This window comes from Pongo abelii, chromosome 6 (genome assembly GCF_028885655.2).
Source record: "Pongo abelii isolate AG06213 chromosome 6, NHGRI_mPonAbe1-v2.0_pri, whole genome shotgun sequence".
Classification (NCBI taxonomy): domain Eukaryota; kingdom Metazoa; phylum Chordata; class Mammalia; order Primates; family Hominidae; genus Pongo; species Pongo abelii.
The window spans coordinates 148515672-148539123 of NC_071991.2; the positions used below are offsets into that span (position 1 = coordinate 148515672).

Sequence of the window (23452 nt, forward strand, 5' to 3'; positions counted from 1 at the left end):
ACAGCCTGTCTCCATACAAACAAGTTCTGCCTCCTCAGCCTCCCCACAAGAGCTAAAGGTCCCAGGCTTGAGACGGTGGGGGTGGGGGTGGGGGTGGGTGTGGGTGTGGGCGGAGCCCTCCCTTCCCCTTCCTGCCAGTAAGGACACACCAGGCCCCAGCCACAGGCCCAACTTCCCTGTCTTTCACTGTACCCCAAACATTGGGAAACTGACAAATAGGGAGTGGGAGGGGGTGTTCCTGATGGAACCATATCTTTGGGGCTCTCCTGTGCCAGCCTGCAGGCCTGGGTATGGGGGGATGATGAGGGAAGGGACAAGAGGATCCACCTGAGATATGGAGAACCACAAGGAGAGGCCCAGCCCTTTCCTCTCCACCCTGGTGGGGAGCCCATCCTTGCTCCCCTCACTCTGAGGGACCACGTCAGGCCCTCCTGGGCAGAGGGAGGGAGGGTGGGAGGAATGGTTGTGCAGCGACAGTGCTGCCCTGCCCCAGGGGTGAGGGGTGAGGGTCATGGCCTCTTAAAGTAGAAGAGCAAGGTGCTGTCTTTGAGCCAGAAGCAGGATTGCCGCTGGCAGTAACAGAGCAGAGACACCTCCAGCCCATGGCCCCTGTAGAGCCACTTGACCACCACATCAACCAGACTGTGGGAAAGGAGCCAATTTATGAAATTAAATAAAGTCCACAAAGGGAGTGAGAAATTCGGGCTCAGGCACCCCACCCCGGCTGGGCCCAGCACTGCTGGAGCACAGCGCACCAGGCACCCCCACCATCTCACCCCTCCCAAGAGGGGGCTTAAATAGGCCAGGCCCCAGCCTGGAGGCCGGAGGTCCCGGGGCCTAGGGCGGACAGAAGTCGGAGAAGTAGGGGTGCTGCAGGGCCTCTTCTGCTGAGATACGCTGGACAGGGTTACACTTCAGAAGGTTCTGGAGATGGGGGAAAGGAGGTGGCAGGTTCAGGACAGGTCACTGCCCAGAGCCCTGCCTTCCTGTAGTCCCTCTGGGCAAGTGTCCTGACCCACCCTCTACCCCTGGTCACCTACCTGCAGCAGGTCCCTCCCTGTGGCATTGAGTTTGGGCACGACGTTCACCAGGGATGTTGTGGCCGGGTACATCGGGTAGGGCTGTGGAGGCAGGGAGGGTCAGACTAGAGGTAGGGGGAGGGGGATGGAGGCTGCTAGGAATGTGAAATGAGTGACCCTGATGAACCATGACCCCCACATTCCCCATCACACCTTATAGTCTGGCAGCTTGGTCATAGAGGGCCACTGCTCCTCGGTGGGCGTCCCCAGCAGCGTGTCCACGGAGTCAAGGATCACTTGGGAAAGGGCCACAGCTGCATCTTCAGGGGCAGGGTGAGGGCCTCTTCCCCTCCTGGGGAGGGATTCCTCATACCCACCACCTACTTCTCTCACCCTCCCTTTACCCTCCAGCTTGAGCTTGACAGAAGCAGCCCCAGGCACGTCACTCGCACATCCAGCCACGTTTCCCATGACGATCACTAACTAGTCTAACCCACATGCTGCTGTCCTAGTCCTAATGAAACAGTCCTTGCCTTGTTCCCACAAAATGTGTCCTGCTCTCTTTCGCTCCTTCATCCTGGCATCCATCTCTCACCTGGAGGGACACCCTCTCGGCTTCACCCCCCCAGGGCATGCTGCCTGTCTCCAAGCCACACCTTCTCCAGTGTGCATTTGCACTGTGACAATCAGGGTGTCCAGCACCCCTGCTCTCTCCCCTTGCCCTCAGGAGAAGCCCTACAGACCCCATCACCCTACCCCACACCATCACTGCCCTCACCCATTGCGCTCAAAACTCCATGGGCTCTCCCCTCCCAGAGGGCTCAAGGCAGAGGAAAGCAAGGATATCGGAAGATCCTCTTCAACTGGTCATCGACATCATTGCCGGGAAAAAGAGGCCGCCCGGCATTGGCCAGCTCTGGGAGATAGACGGGGCTAAGATGTGACATGTGAGGGACCCCTCACTCTGAGGTACCCCCTGACCTTCTAGCCCCAGTCCCAGGGCCTCCCTCCCTTCCCCCAGAGGGGACCCTCCAGACCCTATTTGTCAACCCAAATGGAAAAGAAGGTGCCTCTGCAGCACCCCAGCACATCACCTGCAAAGATGCAGCCGGCTGACCACATGTCAATGGACGTGGAGTACAGCTTGGCCCCAAAGAGGACATCCGGTGGGCGGTACCACAGTGTGACCACCTAGAGGAGACCCCGCCCCCGACAGAGACCTCCCACTTAGAGGACTGGGGAGGAGGTTTGAGGAGGAGGCTCAGAGAGGAGAGGAAAATAATGTTTTGGGTCCTGGGGTTGGAGCTGAGGGACTCCCTCCCGCAGTCCCATATCCCATCTCCTAGCTCACCTCAGCTGAGTAACAGCGGACGGGAATCCCAAAGGCTCGAGCCAGGCCGAAATCAGCCAATTTCAGCTCCCCGTTCTGAAGGGAATGGGAAGGGGACATGGAGAAGGGCCTTTAAGCAGCCTTGGGACAGCACCGACTCCATCTTCCCAGTCCTCTTCCCTCCGTGCTCCCCGTGCCCCGGACCCAGCCTCCCCATTCCCCACTTTCTTCCCAAGAAGTACCCTGTTTATTAGCAGGTTCTGGGGCTTCAGGTCCCTGTGTAGCACATTGCGGCTATGACAGAATCCCAGGCCTTTTAGTAGCTGGAAGAGGAATGACTGGGAGGAGAGAGGGAGAAGGGAGTCAGATGCCCTGAACATGCAACTGTGCCCAGCAGCGGGTCAGCTCCTCTCCTCACCCTGTGCTTCACTCCACCCCACCCACCTTTCAGCACCTGGTTCAGAGTGACACCATTCATTCGCCATCCAGGACCTGCTTTATACTGTGCTAGGCATTAGAGGGACAAGAGTGAAGAAGCTGGCCCTGGTCCCCACCTTCCTGGACCATACAGCCTAATGGGCCTTGCCAGGTGGATCCTAGATCCGGCCTAGATCCCAGCCCATGCTGATCTTCCCTTCCTGGCCTCATCTGAGTATGCACCCCATGAACATCAACATAAATATCGTGCTGTACTATCATTCAGGACTGGCTCCCTTGGAACCTGGACCAAGGCATTTGGTCTTGGGCCTAGAAAAGCACCTGGCACACAGTGAAGCATTCAGTAAGTATGTGTTGAATGGATGAGTGTATCTCCTTGAACCTCATTTTCTCATCTCTTGAGTGTAAATAATATCACTGACATCAGAGTGACACTGTGCGGGTCAAAGATGACCATGTGAAAATGCTCGCTAAGACTGGAGGCCCCTGGAGGGCAGAAACAGGGTTTTCTCATTCTCTAACACCCTATAGCGTCCCTGTTCAGGGCCCAAACTTAGAGCCCAAGGCGTGCTTACACTGAATGCAGACTCTGACCCCAGCCTGAGGGGTCCCCCAACACCACTCTCCTCACCTTTACAATCTCAGGATCGAGGTCACCATTGCAACTGTCAAAATACTTCTTCAGGTCCTGAAAAGGGATATGAGTGGGGAAATGGGACAGAGTTTAACCTCAGTCTGGGCCCCTATACCTTCCCAAGGCTACTGTCCCCCAAACCCCGCCTTTCACCTGGTCACAGAATTCAAAAACCAAAGTCAGCTTCTTGTCGCTGTGCAGGACGTCATGAAGCCTAGGGCAAAAGAAGGGCTCAGCCAGGCAGGTCCGCCTGACAGACGTCCAGTGTCAGCCCCCGCCTCCCCCAAGCGGCCACACCGGCAAGGAGCACCCGCCTCCCGCACACCTGACGATGTTCTTGTGCTTCAGCTCCTTGAGTAGGCAGATCTCCCGGAGGGCGGAACTCGGCACACCCTGCATATGTGAGGGGGCCGGGTGGGCAGCAGTCAGGTCCCACCCAGCCCAGGCCCTCAAACCCCTCCCCAGGCCATATCCCAGTCCCCAGTCCTACCTCATCATCGTCATCCAGCCTCACCCGTTTCAGAGCCACGATCTCATGAGTCTCCCGGTTTTTGGCCTTGAACACTGTTCCGTAGGTGCCTAGGGGAAGGAGGTCAGGGGTCAGGGTGAGGATGCGGTACTCTTCCCTAAGCCAGGAAATGCCTCCCGAAAGGTGAAGGCAGCGTCTGAGTATGCAAGGGAAGGGATTCAGGGTGAAGGTAGGTTGGTGAGCTTTGTGAGTGAGGATGTGGCAGGTGCGGAGGGAGGAGAAGGTGCCCGCGGAGGCTCCAGGGGCTCGGCAGGAAGGGCGAGTGCGGTTGCCAGGGCAAGGATGTCTAAAATGAAGGTGGTGCTCCGGAAGGGTCTGGAAATAGTGAGGAGGGGTCTGGGAGAGGACTGAGGGGCTGCAGAAATATTGAGGTTGGCGGTCTGCAGCAAGAACCGAGGCTGGGGGTCGGGGTGAGGTTGTCCAAGTGGTGCTGAGGCTGGGGTGAGAAATTCAGGAAGTGTCGCGGTTGGGAGGTCTGGTCTACTGGGAAGGCTAAGGTTGGAGTGAGAGCCTGCGGGAAATGCTAACACGGGGAAGACTGGTGTCTGCACGGAGTGCTGAGCTCGGGGGCCAGGGCTGCAGCCGCTGCTGAGATCGGAGCCTGTAGGTATTGCTGACGGTAAGGGAGCCAGGGCTTCAAGGAATGCCGAAGGATCTGCAGAGGAGCTCTTGCAGGAACAGCTCGAGATTCCATTACCTTCCCCAATCTTTTCCAGTTTCTCGTATTTCTGCATCGCGGCGGCCGCGGGGACCCCTGCGGGCCCTCGGTTTTAAGACTCTGGCCCCGGCGTTGCAGAGGAGGCGGCACCTGAGCCTCCAGCCCCGCCCCGCCTGCCCGCGCAGGGCCTTCTGGGGCTTGTTGTCCTAAGACGACAAGGTCTCCCCGCAATGCCCGAGACCGAGGACAAGCAGACTACAACCCCCAGCCGTCTGCGCTCACGCTCTCTGCAGCACTCGACTCCAGGGCTCCGGTTCTACCGCGGAGGCAAACTCTGGACTTCAAGTCCCAGGAAGCAACGCGTGTCCGTTTTCCGGGCGCCCCGCCGCGGCGCCGTGGTTCCCAGTGTGCCCCGCTGTTGTTATTCCTTTTATGTGCTCCCAGCCCTCTTGAAAAGGGCCGCTCCGGGACTACGCGTTCCAGAATGCAGCGGGGATGGGGGCGGAGCGTTCTCGGTTAGGGGTTTGGGGTTTGGCGGCCTAGATCCCGAGCACTGGCGGCCCAGCTCTGACCTGGTTGGTGGCATTGTGTTCCCAACGGCCTCTTGACGACCTCAGCACGGGTTTCCACCTCTCCCCAAGCCACCTAGTGACCCCAGAATTGACTGGGGAATGCCTGTGAGCGATGATGACTTCACAGGGAACAGCTGACCGCAGGGCTGGGAGGAGAACAGCTGTGCCCCTTTGGGGCTGGATTTTAGTGGAGGGACACACGCCAAAGACCCCCTCTCTGCTGAGCCCCGTTTGTTGTCTCGGAGCCCACCCGACTCCAGCCGCTGAACTCTGACATGCTGAGGAAAACTGGGTGGAGCCCTGGGGGTTCCGTCCAGACCCCAGTCTCCGGAACAGGGCCCACTGGAGTCAGCCAGGGTGTGGCCGGCAGGTTGGTTAACCCCCTCCACAGACAAGACCACAGACCGATGCTCAACTTGCAGCAGCCTCTACCTCATCCCTTAAAGGAGTTGATTATAGATTGCCTTGCGCTGCCTCTCTAATTGTCTCATGATTGCATTCTTGAGGGCTATGGACCGAGGGAAAAGGATCCCAAACAGCACTCCTCAGCACCGGAACCAGAGGTGCTGCTAAACACGTGTTAATTAACTCGTTTCTATCTGAATGCTTTTGCATACACAAGGGAAAAGAAGCAAAAAGTGTATTCCTTATCTGGAAGACTTTCTGATTTCGTTGGGCAAACAAGAACTACACACAAAGGTCTTGAATGATAAGTGATGGCTCTGCCTAGGGTTCGATTCAGTGTGGAGGTTCCATTCAAGAGGAAGGAGGCCACCACAGCGAATCTCTGTCCCTCTCGGGAAGTGGGGAGCCCCTAACAAGTTGCCCTCTCCTAGATCAGCTCAGGGTACAGGGCAGCCAGCCTCCAGCCGCTGTCACCCTTCTCGCCCACTCGCCACCCGTCCCTCAGGGGCTTTCTTGGAGGCACGGGGGTTATTGGGGGGGCGCAAGAGAATCTCAACCCCGATACGTTTATGTTTCGACTTCCCCGAATTTCCTTGTGCCTGCGTTTTGCTGCCTGGGATCCCTAGCGTGAGAAGGGCTCCTTTCCACCCAGAGGTGCCGTAATGGAGCCAAGGGACGGCATCCTCGGGGCGCCCGAGCCCCGAGTGGGGAAGCTTGGGCCAGAGGGACGGCGGGGCGGCCCCTGGTGCCGGGCTGTGCCTGGAAGCGCGCCCCCGCCCCGGCCCCCGCTCCCGCCTCCCCACCCGCGAAGGCGGGACCGCGCACGGTGCGCCGGGGGGCGCGCACGCAGGGGGCTGGCCTGCCCGCGGCGCGGGGGAAAGTTGAGTTGGGAGAAGTTGGAAGCGGCGGGGGCGCGCCCCGGGGTGGGCACGGGGCAGTCGTCGGGAGCGCGCGAGTGCGCCGGAGGACAGGGAGAGACCCCGAGACCCCCGGGGCACGAAGTCCAGAGCGAGCGGGTAAGCGGAGAGGTGGTGGCGGGGGAGGGCCAGGGCCGCGGAGGGAGGAAGGGAGGGGGAAGGAGAGGGGGAAACTCGGGACTCGAGCGGGGAGGGAGTGGAAGTGGAGGAAAGGGCGGAGACTGGGGCGCGGGGAACCGCGGTCTTGGGGAGAAGGATGGGGAGGCGGATGGAGTGCTGGTCGGAAGCGGGCATTCCGGGGTCTCCTTCTCAGAGTTCCCTAAAGCCAGGGTGCCGCGCCCCCTGCCACCGGGAGGGGGTAGTCTCCCCGAGGCGCCGCCGGCCCTCCCACTCCCCGGCTGGCTCCAGACCACCCCTCCCCTCCGGCCCCCCCGCATAGTCCTTCAGTCCCGTCCGGGGCGCCCAGACTGGGGGTTGCCCGGGGCCCCCATCCCCAATCTCCGGGTTGAGAGGCGAGGCCAGGAAAGGCGGGTGGCGGGTAAGGTCTGGACAAGGGGTCAGACAGAAGAGGGAGCAGCTGGGTAGGAATGGGAAAGACGAGCCCGGAGAGTTGGACCTGACTCCCGGGGTCGGTTTGTCCAGGCGGGGAGTTCTGTGCTGGGTGTGAGAGGCGGCACTGCCTGAAACCCAGGGTCTACTTTATCCCCCTTCGTTTCCCCCGCCAGCCCCACATGGAAGAGCTGCGGAATTTACGAGTTCACTTGGGGGGGTGGTTAATGCCCAAGTAGGGGTCCGAGGTGCTAATCCCTTGGTCAAGGGGAGAGATGCTAATCCTCTGGGCCGGTCGGGGCTGGTCCCGGGAATGTGCCCCTACCCGGATTATTGGCACTGATGCTCTGGACAGAAGCTGCTTTGTGTTCTGGGACAGCAGGGGAGGGGGTGCAGAGGAGTGTGGAGGAGCGCGTCGAGGGCACAGCCTGAGGTGGGAGTGGGCACCTGCAGGTGCTCTGGGCGGACTCTCCCCACACCCTTCCCAGACTGGGTGCACTCACGCTCACCCACACCACCCATCCTGGCTGAAGGCCTGCTGAGGGGGAGGGGAAGAGCGTGGTTAGCCAAGTTGGAGTGCTTGCCAAGAATGTGTTGCCAGTCTCCCCATCCTGGGTGACCCCCCAGACCTATATTGTTTGACCCTACACTGACTTGTCTTACTCCTAAGTCGGGCACCCCCAGTCCCCAGCAACACACTGGGAGCATGGGTACCGTCACTTCTTGCCAGTCTTGGGTGCCCCCTGTGCTGACCCTGTAGGAATGGGCCCCCTATTTGCAGAGATTGGGCTCCCTCCTGCAGCTCCTTCTCTGCCCCCACCACGCAGTGTCCTCCCCAGACTCCCTACAGTCACAGTCAGGAGGGTGGCAGCACTGCCACTCAGATTTTCCTGGCTCCAGGCTCTAGAGGGGCGGGATCCAGACTGCCCCTCAGAGGCAGAACCTCAAGGTTGCGGTGCCCACCCCCTCCCAGCCCATCACATGCCCCTCCCCCATTATAAAGCTCTGCCCAGCCCATGCCCATCTTCTGTGCCTTCCTCCCTCCCCCTGAGTGAGTGGAGTTGAGCTCCTGCCCTCCACCCAGCCAGGCTGCTTCCCTCCTGCCAGCCCCCACGGACCTGGGGGAGGGAAGCCTCCTGCCGGCCTGTACTGGGGAGGGGGCGCCCCCTCCCTGCGGAGGCATCTTGGGCTCTTTCCAGAGTTCTTCCACTCGTCTGCTTCCTGTCTCGGCAGCCCGGCCCCGGCTCCACGGGGTGTCTCACCCTCCCCACCACACCCTCTCTGGTCTCAGGCCCACCTCTGGTGGGTGCCCTGACCCTGCGGGTCTCCGTTGTCTGCCTGGGCCTTTACTCTCCTCTTTCCCCAGCTCATTATCGCTCCCTCCCTCATCTCTGTTGCTTTCTCTCCGGGCCTGGGCCTTGACTCCTTTCTCCCTCATTTTTCTTGCGGCCTTTCCCACCTCCTCTCTCCTCCTCCCTCTACTCAGCCTCTTGGCCCTTTTCGGCCCCGCTCGCCTCAGTCCTCTCCTGTCTCCTTGTTCTTCTCTTTTCTTCCTATAAATAACTCTCCTCTGTGCTGTGGCCGCCGCTAAGGGCCACTCTGAGGCCCTTCATAGTCCAGGAGGATCCCCAGCAGCGCAGCCTGCGTGTGGTGGCTCCTGCGCTCCCAGGGCTCTCGATGGTGATCGGGCCTCTCCCCCACCCAGGTTATGCCTCCGCCTCATTGCCCTGAAAGCCGCAGCGACAGCGAAAAGGGCTAAGATTCGGCCATGAGCAGCGCCCCCCGGCGCCCCGCCAAGGGCGCAGATTCTTTCTGCACGGTGAGTGTGGCCCCCAGGTCGCCAGCCCGACCTTCCCTCCCTGGGCAGCCTCGGGTGCTCCGGCCAAGGGTCCTCGCCAACCAGGGGTGTGAGCGTGTGTGAGTGTGGAGACTGGGAGGATGCTGCCATCCCTACCCTGACTTTGCATGATGGTTGTAGGGGGGGATAGGTAGTGGGGGTATCAGACGTCTTCCAGTCCTGGGGAGAGAGTTGAGGCTGTTACCTGAAGACCTAGGTAGCTTAGCCTCAGCGGTTGAGGAACTTTGAGAACCCTGGGTCTCTCACCCAGCAACCCGTCTCAGACCCGGCTGGCCTTAGAGGCGCAGGTCAAGTCTGCACGCGGGCCAGGGTTCTGGGCGGAGCTCGCCTGCCACGACTGGCCACGCCCCCTGTCCACGTGCCACCCAAGCCCGCCCCTCCCTGCCCCCACGTGGCCACCGCTCCACATGGCCCCCTCTGGATTTTCCTAAGGAGTCTAATGATTAACCCCGTGCCACAATCAGCTCCGCTATTGGTCACACTGGCCCAGAGGGGCACGTGACTGGGAAGGGGCACAGGCTGGTCCCCTCCCCTTCCTTCTCAGGTTCACCCCTGCCGGCCATGGACTTCCTCCTGCGGCCTCAGGTGCGAGGGGTCTGCGACCCTCTCTCCCCATGGCGGCAAGCTCCCTGCGCCTCTCCCCGTCCCCTCGTCCCCTCGTCCCACGGGGCTGCTTCTGGTGGGAGTAGGGCTGGGCGCCTAGGGGAGCCAGGAGATGGACAGGAGCCTTCCTCACAGAGGGGAGAAGCCAGCCCCCTGGCCCGCTCACCTTCTCTTATCCGGTGTTCTGCCAGTCCCAGCTACTCCAGTCCCCACCTCGCCCCTAAGTCCCGCCCTTCGCCCCAGCCCTCCTCCCCGTGCTCTTCCTTGTTCTGGCTGCTGGCACCGCCATGGAGGGGGCTGCATACCCCCGCCCTTGGAGATCCCGATGCCCTTCAGGTCCAGAAGCTCTTGAGCAAATATTTGGCGGCGCCTGGAGCTGAGACCGTGGGTGGGTGGGGGGCTGGACCAAGGCTGCCTGGCCAGGCGGCTGCCGCTTAGCTGGGCTGAGCTCTCGCAAGCGCCGCATTCCCTGCCGGCTGTGCCGGCCGCTGCTCCGCGCCCGCAGGATGACTCAGGTGGGGGCTGTGGGGGTGGGGTGAGGGGTGGGGCTAGGGATCTGGCCCAGGGCTCGGGCCGGGGGCCTGGGGGATGGGGGAGCTCTCCTGGGGGCTGAAGGGCATCCATTCCAGTCCCTGCGGGGCTGGGTTTGTTTGACTCAGACGGGCTCTGGGTCGGTTAGCTTGGGCGCCTCCAGAAGTTACTTTTTGGGCTCAGCAGTTGTCCTCAGGCCAACTGGAGTTTCTTCACTATCTGTCATGTGAACTTCCCGGTTCACACGCCCTCCCTCCAGGCTGCAGACGGGCTGGACACACGGGATTTCTTCCACCTGCCCTGAACTGACTACACAGCCAAGGGGGCTGGGCTGGGATGAGGGTAGCTCAGAACCCAGGGGACAGCTGCTGGGGGGACTGAGTCTCTGCATCTGAGGGGGCAGACTGCTGGGGGGACACTGGGTCGCTGTGTTTGAAGGGATGTCTACTGGTAGGGTGACTGGCTTCCTGCATTTGAGGGGACAGACTGCTTGGGAGGACTGGGTCCCTGTATTTGTTTCCTTTTTTTTCTTTTTTTTTTGAGACGGAGTCTCACTCTGTCACCCAGGCTGGAGTGCAGTGGAACGATCTTGGCTCACTGCAACCTCCGCCTCCCAGGTTCAAGTAATTCTCCTGCCTCAGCCTCCTGAGTAGCTAGGATTACTGGTGTCCGCCACCACGCCTGGCTAATTTTTGTGTTTTTAGTAGAGATGGGGTTTCACTATGTTGGTCAGGCTGGTCTTGAACTCCTGACCTCCAGCAATCCACCCACCTCAGCCTCCCAAAGTGCTGGGATTACAGGCGTGAGCCACTGTGCCTGGCCTGGGTCCTTATATTTAAGGGACAGCTGCTGGGGGGATATTGAGCCACCAGCATTACAGGAGATAGCTGCTGGCGGGAGGGGTCCTGGGTCTCTGGCACTGGGAAGGGTGAGGTTTCGGGGTACAATTTCCAGTGAGCCCTGTGTGTTTTCTCTCTGCCTTCTTCCTCACAGCCAGAGCCAGAGAGCTTGGGCCCTGGGATGCCTGGGTTCCCTGAGCAGGAGGAAGACGAACTTCACCGCACCCTGGGCGTGGAGCGGTTTGAGGAGATCCTACAGGAGGCCGGGTCTCGCGGAGGGGAGGAGCCAGGCCGCAGCTATGGGGAGGAAGACTTTGAGTGTGAGGGGGCAGACAGGGGAGGGGGAGGGGGAGGCAGGGGGATCAGGTTTGACCGTCCAGCAAAGAAGGGACTGGGGTTCTAGTGGGAGGAGTGGGGCTAGGGGCAGGATGGCAGGGGAGGGACACTGTGCCTGCCACAGCCAAGTCCCCCTCCTCCCTGCAGACCACCGCCAGTCCTCCCACCACATCCATCACCCACTGTCCACCCACCTGCCTCCGGATGCACGCCGCCGCAAGACACCCCAGGGCCCAGGACGGAAGCCTCGAAGGCGCCCGGGAGCCTCCCCGACTGGAGAAACCCCCACCATTGAGGAGGGGGAGGAAGATGAGGATGAGGCCAGCGAGGCTGAGGGGGCCCGGGCGCTCACGCAGCCGTCCCCTGTCTCCACACCCTCCTCGGTGCAGGTGCGCTGGGCACGGGCTCCTAGGGAATGTCGGCAGGGCCCTGGCCTGGTCACTCCTGCCCACATGGGTCCCTGTTACAGTTCTTTCTCCAAGAGGATGACAGTGCTGACCGGAAGGCAGAGAGGACCAGTCCATCTTCCCCTGCACCACTGCCCCACCAGGAGGCAACTCCTCGGGCCTCCAAAGGGGCCCAGGCTGGGTAAGTACACCCCAATCAACAGTGTCCCCAACAGACACTTCCCCTGCTAGGACAGTGAGGTGATGCTGGAACAAAGCATGAGCCTTGGAATCACCAGGCCAGGGTTCAAATCCCAGGCCTGCCCTCACTGGCTGGGCAAGTAACTTAATTAAGTTCTCCAAGCCCCAGGTTCCTCATCAGAAACCAAGCATAATAGAACGTTTCTCACTGGGTGGCTGTAGGGATTAAGGGTGGTGTGAATTAAAGTTCTAAGTATGGTTTAGCTTGGCAAAGAACATGCGCTGCCTAAGCTGCCTCCCACCCCTGCCCATCTCCCACCCCTGCCCGTCTCCCACCCCTGCCTGTGGTGTAGTGGGAGCAATAGCCAGCACTGGCTCAGGTACTGGACTGGTGACCTCCCAGCACTTGCTGGAAGCCCCAGGGTTCAAGAGGCAAAAGAGACCCCCTCTTCTTGGGGCACTGCCAACACACGCTGGTCGGAAACCAAATGTTATCATGTGAGATGGCATCAGCATGTTGTCACTGCACCCAGTGGCTGGTTCAGGCAAAGTGTCAGTACCAGTGGATGATTGGCATTTGGGGGAAGGCTTCCTGGAGAAAATGACTTTGAACTAGGTCTCAAGGTCACTACTATCACGGACCTGTTGTTTTCTGGGTGCCAGGCAGCGTGAAGGGCTGCGGGAAGTGAAGGGCATGTTGTCCCCTCTGGGAACACATAACCTGCTGGGACCGTGGCACAGATTCGGGCGGCGGGTTACAGTGGCCTTAGGGGCGCCAGGATGGCCGGGAGGAGGCTGGGGCTTCCGAGAAAGCCTGGCAGCAGGAAAGGGTTGGATTTGTGGGCCAGGGCACGTGGGGGCTAGGAAAGCCTGGTCATGGGAGGGGACGTGAGCTTGGAGCTCTGGGGGCTCTTGATGTTGAGAGAGAGGGGTAGGACCACGTGGCAGGGCCCTGGCCACCCAGTGTGGCAGAGAGAAGGGAGAGAGCAGAAGCTGGCGTCTGTGAAGCCTGAGGCTTACCCCTCCTCCCAGGGCAGGAAGCTGTCTGCCATCTCCAAGGCCCGGTGCCACGGACTTTATTCCTCTTGATTAAACATAGGCCCCTGTGAACCTCTGAGTCCCATGGCTAGGGATGTGCCAGGGGGTGAGGGGGGCAGGGGGATGAATGCTGACTGTCAGGAAGCAGCGTCCTGAGCTCCTTTTCTGCACCAGGCCCTGCGCTGGGACTTTTCCAAAATCTCACCCCTCATGGCACCGCCAAAGGCTGGCCTCAGCCCTGGCTGCTGAGGAGCAGCTGACGTTCACAGTGGACGTTCAGAGGGGCCTTGGGGTGACCGTTAGGGGCTGCACAGCCAGAAAAGGGTGGAGCTGGGGTTCGGATGCTGGCAGTCTGCATCCAGAATCCTCCCCCTCCCCATACCTGTGCCTCCCGGGAGTGGGAGCTAGAAGGGCCTGAAGTCCAATGTGGGTCCCCTCCCTGGCTACCCCCTGCGTGGGTGCTGGGCGTGGGGGAGGAGGCCGGCTTTCTCGGGCTCACGGCCATTCTGTCTGCCTAGAACCCAGGTGGAGGAGGCGGAGGCGGTGGCGGTGGCCAGTGGCACTGCAGGCGGAGACGACGGGGGTGCCTCGGGGCGCCCCCTGCCCAAAGCCCAGCCTGGGCACCGCAGCTACAACCTTCAGGAGAGGAGGCGCATCGGGAGCATGACCGGGGCTGAGCAGGCACTGCTGCCCCGGGTCCCCACGGATGAGATTGAGGCCCAGACGCTGGCCACGGCCGACCTAGACCTCATGAAGAGTGAGTGCTGGGCCTGGGCCAAGCCCAGCACTGGTGGGCAAAGGAGTGAGAGAAAGGGGGAGCCCAACCTTGGTCCTCTGCCCCCACAGGTCACCGGTTTGAGGACGTTCCTGGGGTGCGGCGGCACTTGGTGCGGAAGAATGCCAAAGGTTCCACACAGAGTGGCCGAGAAGGGCGGGAGCCTGGCCCTACACCTCGGGCCCGACCCCGGGCCCCCCACAAGCCCCATGAGGTACCATGCTCTGCTTCATGCTCTTCCGTCAACTCCCCATCCAGCTTCCCCCCATGACCCTGCCCTTACCTCTCAGACCAGCTGTAATCTCAAGCCTCAGGGTTGCCACCTTTGTTTTGTTGTTGTTTGAGACAGTCTCTCTCTGTTGCCCAGGCTGGAGTGCAGTGGTGTGATCTCAGCTCACTGCAACCTCTGCCTCCTGGGTTTAAGCGATTCTCCTGCTTCAGCCTCCTGAGTAGCTGGGATTACAGGCACCTGCTATGCCCAGCTAATTTTCGTATTTTTAGTAGAGACGGGGTTTTACCGTGTTGGCCAGGCTGGTCTCCAACTCCCAGCCTCAAGGAATCCGCCCGCCTCGGCCTCCCAAAGTGCTGGGATTACAGGTGTGAGCTGCCTGCCGCGCCGGGCCCAGGGATGCCACCTTTGGTTGTGAAGGCTGTACACTGCACAAGAGTGCAGTAGACACATCTTAGAGCTTATTGACTTGGGCACTGTAATTATGCTCCCCATGGTGGATGTTGTTGATTTGAGTATTGTGGTTGTAATTCACATCTGTTAAAAGGCCTACAAAACGCCATTGCTTTCATATACAGTGGCCATTTCTCAAGCGCTTACTCTGAGTCACGTAGCGTGCCATGTGCTTTTCCTTTTCATCCTCCTGACAGTTCTTTGAGGTGGGTATTATTCCCATTTGACAGATGAGGGAAACTGCGTCTCATTGGTTAGTCCCAGCTGGCTGTGGGACTGGTGCGCCTGTGCACCACCCACTGTGCTCGTGCTCTCCAGGGTCACTTGACACCCTCTGACACCACTCACCTCTGACACCCACCCCAGGGCTGCCTCCGGCTCTGTACCCTGAAATGCCTTCTCTTCTCTCCCCAAGGTGTTTGTGGAGCTGAATGAGTTGCTCCTGGACAAAAACCAGGAGCCCCAGTGGCGGGAGACAGCTCGCTGGATTAAATTTGAAGAGGACGTGGAGGAGGAGACCGAGCGCTGGGGGAAGCCCCACGTGGCCTCCCTCTCCTTCCGCAGTCTCCTGGAGCTCCGCAGGACCCTGGCCCATGGTAACCCCGCTCCCCTCCACCTCCTGCCTGGCCAGTCCCCAGGAAATTCTCCCAAATGGCCCCACATCTGTCTTGAGCCCCACGTTGTGTGACAGCCCCAGAGCCCAGAGGAAGCATGGTCCACACCCAGCTCATATTGCATTTTCGGCCAGCAGCTTCTTGGTATTCTCAGATAACAACTGAAGCCAATGTGTTTTGGTTGCGAAAATGTTCGAGAGGCTATTTTGATGTAAAGCTTTCTGAAATTCCTGGCATGCCTTGGTGCCATCTTAGAGATTCTGTGGAATGTGATCTAATCTGCAGCTATGTAGACCTCACGAAATGACCACCGACCACAGATGCAGGACTTCCGAGCCCTGTGTTTGCTTGCTTGCTCCTTCCCAATGGGTGATCACTCTCAGTTGTTGTTAAAAGGCCTGTTTCTAAGCAGCTGAGGTTCTGCGGTTTGAGGCAGCCTAGGAAAAAAATTATTATTATTTTTTAAGACAGGATCTTGCTCTGTTGCCCAGGCTGGAGTACAGTGGTGCAATCTTGGCTCACTGCAACCTCCACCTCCCAGGCTCAAGTGATCCTCCTGCCTCAGCCTCCCAAGTAGCTGGAACTACAGGCACGTGCTACCATGCCTACCTAATTGTTGTATTTTTAGTAGAGACGGGGTTTCACCATGTTGCCCAGACTGGTCTCAGACTCCTGAGCTCAAGTGATTTACCCGCCTCAGCCTCCCAAAATGTTGGGAATACAGGCATGAGCCACTGTGCCTGGCTTAAAATTAAATTTAAAAAAAAAGTAAACAAAAAATGAAGCAGCTGCCGGGAGTGGTGGCTCACGCCTATAATCCCAGCACCTTGGGAGGCTGAGGCAGGTGGATCACGAGGTCAGGAGATTGAGACCATCCTAGCTAATACGGTGAAATCCCGTCTCTACTAAAAATACAAAAAATTAGCCAGGTGTGGTGGCGGGCGCCTGTAGTCCCAGCTACTTGAGAGGCTGAGGCAGGAGAATAGCGTGAACCTGGGAGGCGGAGCTTGCAGTGAGCCGAGATAGCGCCACTGCACTCCAGCCTGGGTGACGGAGCGAGACTCCGTCACCAAAAAAAAAAAAAAAAAAAAGCAGCTGAGGACCTAGAAACTGGCTTTTAGAATTGTTTCCCAACTAAGAGTCCATAGGCCCCGAGTGAGGCTCAGGGGCTTTGGGTAAAGGGCCGCTGTGGAAGGGCTTTCTCACTGGGCCTTGTGGTCTCCAGCCTGGCTGCTCAGGGGCGTTTGGCTCTGTTTATTCTTTAGTCTTTGTTCCTGAAAGTTGGCCCTGCCAGATGAATGACCTGGTAACTTTTGAAGGGACCGTTATTACTGTGTGCAATGGCGAGGGGAGGTCGAGAAGCCGACAGGGAAGTCAAGAAGCTTGGGGCGGAGAGGGGTCTTCAGATGGCTCCAGGGCGGCCACACGGACGAGGCCACAGACTAGCTGTGTTGTGTATCAGAGGGTAGAACCAGGCCCCTAGAGTGACACAGCACCTGGCTCACTTAGAGGAGAGTTTTCTAACAGCCAAGAGGGTTCAGCCAGAGTGGGTGGCCTGGACCGTCCCCATGGAGGCCGGATGCTCCCTGGAAGGGGTGTCTGACAGGCGCGGCCTAGATGCCCTCTCTGGTCACAGGTTCGGTGGTCTCTGTGGAGCCTCATAACGTTCCTGGGGGTCTGGGGGAGGGGAGGAACCAGAGGGTTGATGTGACCTAGGCTCCTGTGGGAGCCAGAACTCGAGCCCGCGTCCTTCATGTGTAGGCTGGTGTTCCAGCCCTGGCACCCACCCACCCGTCCCCAGCTCCTGCTCCCATCCCATCTCCTGCCACTGTTTTGTGACCTGGGGCTGAGGGGCCCTCTGTGCCATCTTATGCTAGGGGCTGTGCTCTTGGATCTGGACCAGCAGACCCTGCCCGGAGTGGCCCACCAGGTGGTGGAGCAGATGGTCATCTCTGACCAGATCAAGGCCGAGGACAGGGCCAACGTGCTGCGGGCTTTGCTGCTGAAACACAGGTGAGGCCCTGTGGGCAGGTTGGGGACGACACTTCATCCAGCCCACCTGCCCTGGCCCTTGTCATTGACCCTCCTTTGCCTCACTGCCCTCTGCCCCACCAGCCACCCAAGTGATGAGAAGGACTTCTCCTTTCCCCGCAACATCTCGGCTGGCTCCCTGGGCTCCCTGCTGGGGCATCATCATGGTCAGGGGGCTGAGAGTGACCCCCACGTCACCGAGCCTCTCATTGGAGGTGTTCCTGAGACCCGGCTGGAGGTGGAGCGAGAGGTGAGGGGAGAACCAGCCCTGCCTGGGCTGGCGGCAGGGCTGAGGAAGCCTGGGTGTGGACTCAGAGTGGGAGGGGCCTGGCTGGGCTGAGCTCTGTTCTGTGTCCCCCAGCGTGAGCTGCCGCCTCCAGCACCACCAGCTGGCATCACCCGCTCCAAGTCCAAGCATGAGCTGAAACTGCTGGAGAAGATCCCTGAGAATGCCGAGGCCACGGTGGTCCTCGTGGGTATGTGTGGCAGGTCACATGTAGGGGGCTTGGTGGCCAGGCCTTCAGGCAGGGTCCTGTAGTCTCCCTGGCCCTGCCTTGGTGCCACCCCGGGCGAGGGACTGGAAGGTGGTCCTGCTGCTCTGCTTTTGCCCACGATGGTCCCACGCCCCTAGGCTGCGTGGAGTTCCTCTCCCGCCCCACCATGGCCTTTGTGCGGCTCCGGGAGGCCGTGGAGTTGGACGCAGTGTTGGAGGTGCCAGTGCCTGTGCGTTTCCTCTTCCTGCTGCTGGGCCCGAGTAGCGCCAACATGGACTACCACGAGATCGGCCGCTCCATCTCCACTCTCATGTCAGACAAGGTCAGCTACCCTCCTCCTCTGGGCCCTGCTTCCTGGAGCCCATCCTGGGCCAGTCTTGATCCCCATGACTGCCTCCCGCCCACTGGCCTTGCCCACCCTCAGCTCCAGGCCCTCAGCCCTCTTCTTTGTGCCCTCCCCGATCCCCATCCTGCTTTGGCAGCAATTCCACGAGGCAGCCTACCTGGCTGACGAGCGGGAGGACCTGCTGACGGCCATCAACGCCTTCCTGGACTGCAGCGTGGTGCTGCCGCCCTCAGAAGTGCAGGGCGAGGAGCTGCTGCGCTCTGTGGCCCACTTCCAGCGCCAGATGCTCAAGAAGCGAGAGGAGCAGGGCCGGCTGCTGCCTACAGGGGCTGGGCTGGAGCCCAAATCTGCCCAAGATAAGGGTACGGCCAGGGCGGGCTGGGGCCAGGGCTACCTCAAGGAGGTGAGGTGGGCAGGAGGGGCTGGGGCGCCCTGACGGAGGCCTGGGTTGCAGCGCTCCTGCAGATGGTAGAGGCGGCAGGGGCAGCTGAAGATGATCCCCTTCGGCGGACGGGGCGGCCCTTCGGGGGGCTGATCCGAGATGTGCGGCGCCGCTATCCCCACTACCTGAGTGACTTCCGAGATGCACTTGACCCTCAGTGCCTGGCTGCAGTCATCTTCATCTACTTTGCCGCCCTGTCTCCTGCCATCACCTTTGGGGGGCTGCTGGGTGAGGAGAGCCTTCAGGTAGGGGGCGGCGGGGACTGCCCAGGGCCTGGCCACCAGCTCCTGAGCTGGTTCCTGCACCCCTAGGAGAAAAGACGCAGGACCTGATAGGGGTATCGGAGCTGATTATGTCCACAGCGCTCCAGGGCGTGGTCTTCTGCCTGCTGGGTGCCCAGCCCCTGTTGGTGATCGGCTTCTCAGGGCCCCTGCTGGTCTTTGAGGAGGCCTTCTTCTCGGTGAGGGCTCTTCCCACCCATCTCCAGCCGCCCCTACTGTGCCCTAGACACCTCCCCACAGCATCCCCACCCAGAGCTCAGGACCTGACTGCCCCTGCCTCCAGTTCTGTAGCAGCAACCACCTGGAGTACCTGGTGGGCCGCGTGTGGATCGGCTTCTGGCTGGTGCTCCTGGCCCTGCTCATGGTGGCCCTGGAGGGGAGCTTCCTGGTCCGCTTCGTCTCCCGCTTCACCCAGGAGATCTTCGCCTTCTTGATCTCGCTCATCTTCATCTATGAGACCTTCTACAAGCTGGTGAAGGTGGGCAGGCCCCTGCTGAGAGCTGGGCCAGGAGGGCTGATGTCTCAGGGCTGGAGGGAGTCTCTTGGTCCCATCCTCTGGATTTGAGGCCAGGCTGGTCTGGAGCATCCCCAGGGCTTGTTGCCAACACATACACCAGGGCTTCAGATTAATCTTTTAATTAATTAATTAATTTGAGACAGTCTTACTCTGTTGCCCAGGCTGGAGTGCAGTGGCGTGACCTTGGCTCACTGCAACTTCTGCCTCTTGGGTTCAAGCAATTTTCTTGTCTCAGCCTTCCAAGTAGCTGGGATTATAGGTGTGCACTGCTATACCTGGCTAATTTTTGTATTTTTAGTAGAGACGGGTTTCACCATATTGGTGAGGCTTGTCTTGAACTCCTGACCTCAGGTGACCCACCCACCTCGGCCTCCCAAAATGCTGGGATCACAGGATTTAGGCACCACGCCTGGCCTTAATTTATTTTCAGACAGCAATTCGAACCAATCTTTCAAAAACTCATACTTTTATTTCTTTTTTTTTTTTGAGACAGTGTTGCTTTGTCACCCAGGCTGGAGTGCAGAGTGCAGTTTTGGCGCAATCTCTGCTCACTGCAACCTCTGCCTCCTGGGTTGAAGTGGTTCTTCTGCCTCAGCCTCCCAAGTAGCTGGGATTACAGGCACACACCACCATGCCCGGCTAAATTTTTTGTATTTTTTTTAGTAGAGATGGGGTTTTACCATGTTGGCCAGACTGGTCTTGAACTCTTGGCCTCAAGTGATCCACCCACCTTGCCTCCCAAAGTGCTGGGATTAGAGGTGTGAGCCACTGCACCCAGCCAAAAACTCATACTTTTGTTTTTTAAAAACTTCTATGTTTAATGGCACAGTGGCGCCATTAGAGCTCACTGTTACTTCAAACTCCTGAGCTCAAGTGATCCTTCTGCCTCAGCCACCCTAATAGCTGGGACTACAGGCGGGCCCCACGCCTGGCTAATTTTTAAATTTTTTGAAGAGGCCTGCCTAGATTGCCCAGGCTTGTCTGGAACTCCTGGTCTCAAGCAATCCTCCTGCCTTGACCTCCCAAAGTGTTGGGGTTATAGGCATGAGCCACCAGGCCCAGTCCATCTTTATTTTATTTTATTTTATTTCTTTATTTGTTTTTTTGAGACGGAGTCTTGCTCTGTTGCCCAGGCTGGAGTGCAGTGGCGTGACCTTGCCTCACTGCAACTTCAGCATCCCGGGTTCAAGTGATTCTCCTGCCTCTGCCTCAGCCTCTCGAGTAGCTGGAATTATAGGTGTCTACCACGCCCAGCTAATTTTTGTATTTTTAGTAGAGACAGGGAAGGCTGGTTTCGAACTCCTGACCTCAAGTGATCTGCCCGCCTCAGCCTCCCAAAGTGCTAGAATTACAGGCGTGAACCACCGCACCCGGCCTGTTTTTTTATTTTAAAATATATATTATTTTATATTTGGTTTTAAAACTCACATTTTTTAATAACAAAGGTACATGCTTTTGTTAAAATGTCAAACAATCCAGGAGTGTAGAAAGGGGAAAGGCTCCAGAGGTGACAGTCAGTCTGGGCATCAGATGTGTGTGACAGGCCACTCTGTGGTCCTCTGTGCTCATGTCCTCCTCCTTTAGGCCCTTGAATCCTCTCTGGGCCTGGCTGGTGCCACTCACCAGCTGCCTTCCTGACTTATACTAGCCGCTGGGTCTTTTCTGCCCCACACTGCCCTGTGCTCACAGCTGGTTCTCTGGGTCATTGTCTTAATTCAACAAGACAAGCTCCTTGAAAGCAGGCCAGCCTTTCCCCTGCTCCACCCCTTCCATCTGACACTCACTGAGCTCCAGGAATCTTTTCTGCAGTCCAGCTGATGGAGGCCGTGTGGCCTCCTCTCCCCAGATCTTCCAGGAGCACCCCCTGCATGGCTGCTCAGCCTCCAACAGCTCAGAGGTGGACGGCGGTGAGAACATGACATGGGCCGTGGCAAGACCCACGCTGGGGCCGGGCAACAGGAGCTTGGCTGGGCAGTCTGGGCAGGGGAAGCCCCGGGGCCAGCCCAACACGGCCCTGCTGTCGCTGGTGCTCATGGCCGGCACCTTCTTCATCGCCTTCTTCCTGCGCAAATTCAAGAACAGCCGGTTCTTTCCTGGCCGGGTGCGTGGGCTTAAAGGCCAAGAGGGGGTTAGGGGCAGGAAGGGGGGTGGCAGGAAGTCAGCGGCTCTGGTGGCAGGCCTCTGAGCGCTGTGCCTGCCCACTCAGATCCGGCGGGTGATTGGGGACTTTGGGGTGCCCATCGCCATCCTCATCATGGTGCTTGTGGATTACAGTATTGAGGACACCTATACCCAGGTAAGGTGCTGCCCGCAGCAGGCAAGTGCTGCTGCCTCCGCCACCCCAGGTCTAGGTGTTCCCCTCCAGCCTCCAAACCCAGCCTGTCCTTAAGCTTAAGCCTGTCCTTAAGACACCATCCCCTTTCCATGGCATGCCCTCCACATTCACCTTAACCCTTGTCCCTACACTGTGTCTGCCCTGCAGAAACTGAGCGTTCCCAGTGGATTCTCGGTGACTGCCCCAGAAAAGAGGGGCTGGGTCATCAACCCCCTGGGAGAGAAGAGCCCCTTCCCTGTGTGGATGATGGTTGCCAGCCTGCTGCCCGCCATCCTGGTCTTCATTCTCATCTTCATGGAGACACAGATCACCACGTGAGTGGTCCTAGCCGAAGGGGTGTGAGAGGCCAGAGCCCCAGGCCACGCTGGGGAACTCAGCATGGAACCTCCAGCCACACTGGGCAATCCCAGGGACCTCAGGGAACCTTGGATGCCCAGATGGCCACAGTTTATTCTGTAGACAGCAGAAAAACCCCCTGGTGTTTGCTGGGACAGGAACAGCACGTGGAGGGGCAGGCCAGCCTGGCAGTGCTAGCTGGGAGCTGTCGTGGAAGATAAGGGCTGGGGGCCCAGGTTTTGCTCTGCAACGGAATTTGAATCCTGACGGAATGGACTGGGACCGCCAGGTTCCAAAGCCAGATGGAGGGACTGGCTGGGCATTCTGGAAAGACCCTGTGGTCTGCGGAGCTGAGTGCAGCCTGGGCCTCAGCAGCACCCCTCCTGCTCTCAGGCTCATCATCTCCAAGAAGGAGCGCATGCTGCAGAAGGGCTCCGGCTTCCACCTGGACCTGCTGCTCATCGTGGCCATGGGCGGCATCTGTGCCCTCTTTGGCCTGCCCTGGTTGGCTGCTGCCACTGTCCGCTCTGTCACTCACGCCAACGCGCTCACTGTCATGAGCAAGGCTGTGGCACCTGGGGACAAGCCCAAGATTCAGGAGGTCAAGGAGCAGCGGGTGACGGGGCTGCTGGTTGCCCTGCTTGTGGGTACGTTGCCTCTTGCCCTTCCCTTCCCAGTGGATTCCCCAGGGCTACTGGGGCCAGGGGACCCCGGGGCCAACTCTTTCTCCTGCACCTCCCGTAGGCCTCTCCATAGTTATCGGGGATCTGCTCCGGCAGATCCCCCTGGCCGTGCTCTTTGGAATTTTCCTGTACATGGGAGTCACCTCCCTTAATGGGATCCAGTTCTATGAGCGGCTACATCTGCTGCTCATGCCACCCAAACACCACCCAGATGTCACTTACGTCAAGAAGGTGAGCCCCCCAGCTCCCCACTGGAAGGGGTGTGCCTCTGGCCATCCTGGTCTACTTGGGTCACTCTCCAGCTGCCCCCTCCCATCTGCCCACTTCAGCCAGCCCCCACCTCCTCTCTGTACCAACCCAGCTCTGGCACCTAGGAATGTTCTTCCATCCCCGCCTCTGAAGAGGGGAGAGGCTCTTCCTAGCAGCAGGCTAGGGAGGAACCTGGGCTCACCTGTCTCCGCCCCCCAGGTCCGGACCCTCCGTATGCACCTGTTCACAGCCCTGCAGCTGCTCTGCCTGGCCCTGCTCTGGGCCGTCATGTCCACAGCTGCTTCCCTGGCCTTCCCCTTCATCCTCATCCTCACAGTGCCGCTCCGCATGGTGGTGCTCACCCGTATCTTCACCGACCGAGAGATGAAATGTGTAAGTCTTCCCACCTGCCTCCCCCAGTCCCTCTTGCCTCCCTGTGGATCTGGAAAGGCCCCCCGACTTCCCTTCTTGACTGCCACCTCCCCACACACAGCTGGATGCTAACGAGGCAGAGCCGGTGTTTGATGAGCGGGAGGGTGTGGACGAGTACAATGAGATGCCCATGCCTGTGTAGCCACCACCGAGGGACAGCCGAGGGACCGATGGACGAGGGGACAGGCTGGTGGGATGGGGTTCCCCCTCCCATGCTCCTCCCTCCTTTTTATTTAAGTGAATAATTTAAAGTCCTCTCCTCCCCCACTGTCCCTGCAGTAAAGTGCTTTGGCCCCCACCTATCTGTGGCCTTTTGTCTTTGTATGGGGGGGCATGAATGGAAGAGGCGGGGGACCCAGCTCTGCTCCCCATCCCAAAACTGAGATTCACAA

At 59.4% G+C, this 23452-nt stretch overlaps 3 protein-coding genes across 5 annotated transcripts; 2 read left to right on the top strand and 1 right to left on the bottom strand.

The window, feature by feature from the left end:
- Positions 1–642: 642 nt before the first annotated feature.
- CDK5 (cyclin dependent kinase 5) lies at positions 643–5060 on the bottom strand. The gene is made up of 12 exons (XM_002818681.5): positions 4648–5060; positions 3912–4000; positions 3747–3814; positions 3575–3635; positions 3419–3475; positions 2592–2687; positions 2371–2445; positions 2114–2210; positions 1866–1935; positions 1233–1293; positions 1041–1121; positions 643–924 (listed from the first exon to the last, which is right to left on the bottom strand). The coding sequence occupies exons 1-12, from the start codon at positions 4682–4684 to the stop codon at positions 838–840; spliced, it is 879 nt and encodes a 292-aa protein (XP_002818727.1). The 5' UTR covers positions 4685–5060; the 3' UTR covers positions 643–837.
- Positions 5061–5468: 408 nt separating this feature from the next.
- On the top strand, positions 5469–8839 carry LOC129060516 (uncharacterized). The gene is made up of 2 exons (XM_055078602.1): positions 5469–5550; positions 8757–8839. Exon 2 carries the CDS (start codon positions 8760–8762, stop codon positions 8808–8810), a length of 51 nt encoding a protein of 16 aa, XP_054934577.1. The 5' UTR covers positions 5469–5550; positions 8757–8759; the 3' UTR covers positions 8811–8839.
- SLC4A2 (solute carrier family 4 member 2) lies at positions 6429–23358 on the top strand. 3 transcript variants are annotated; one of them, NM_001131672.1, is given in 23 exon segments: positions 6429–6601; positions 8757–8870; positions 11037–11202; positions 11366–11607; positions 11688–11806; positions 13362–13600; positions 13690–13832; positions 14716–14896; positions 16792–16927; positions 17030–17195; positions 17307–17421; positions 17577–17761; positions 17922–18147; positions 18240–18455; positions 18539–18687; positions 18792–18986; positions 20872–21126; positions 21232–21321; positions 21508–21674; positions 22090–22343; positions 22441–22610; positions 22848–23021; positions 23122–23358. In NM_001131672.1, coding segments are annotated over 22 exon segments (3720 nt in total). In that variant the 5' UTR covers positions 6429–6601; positions 8757–8819; the 3' UTR covers positions 23203–23358.
- Positions 23359–23452: the final 94 nt, after the last annotated feature.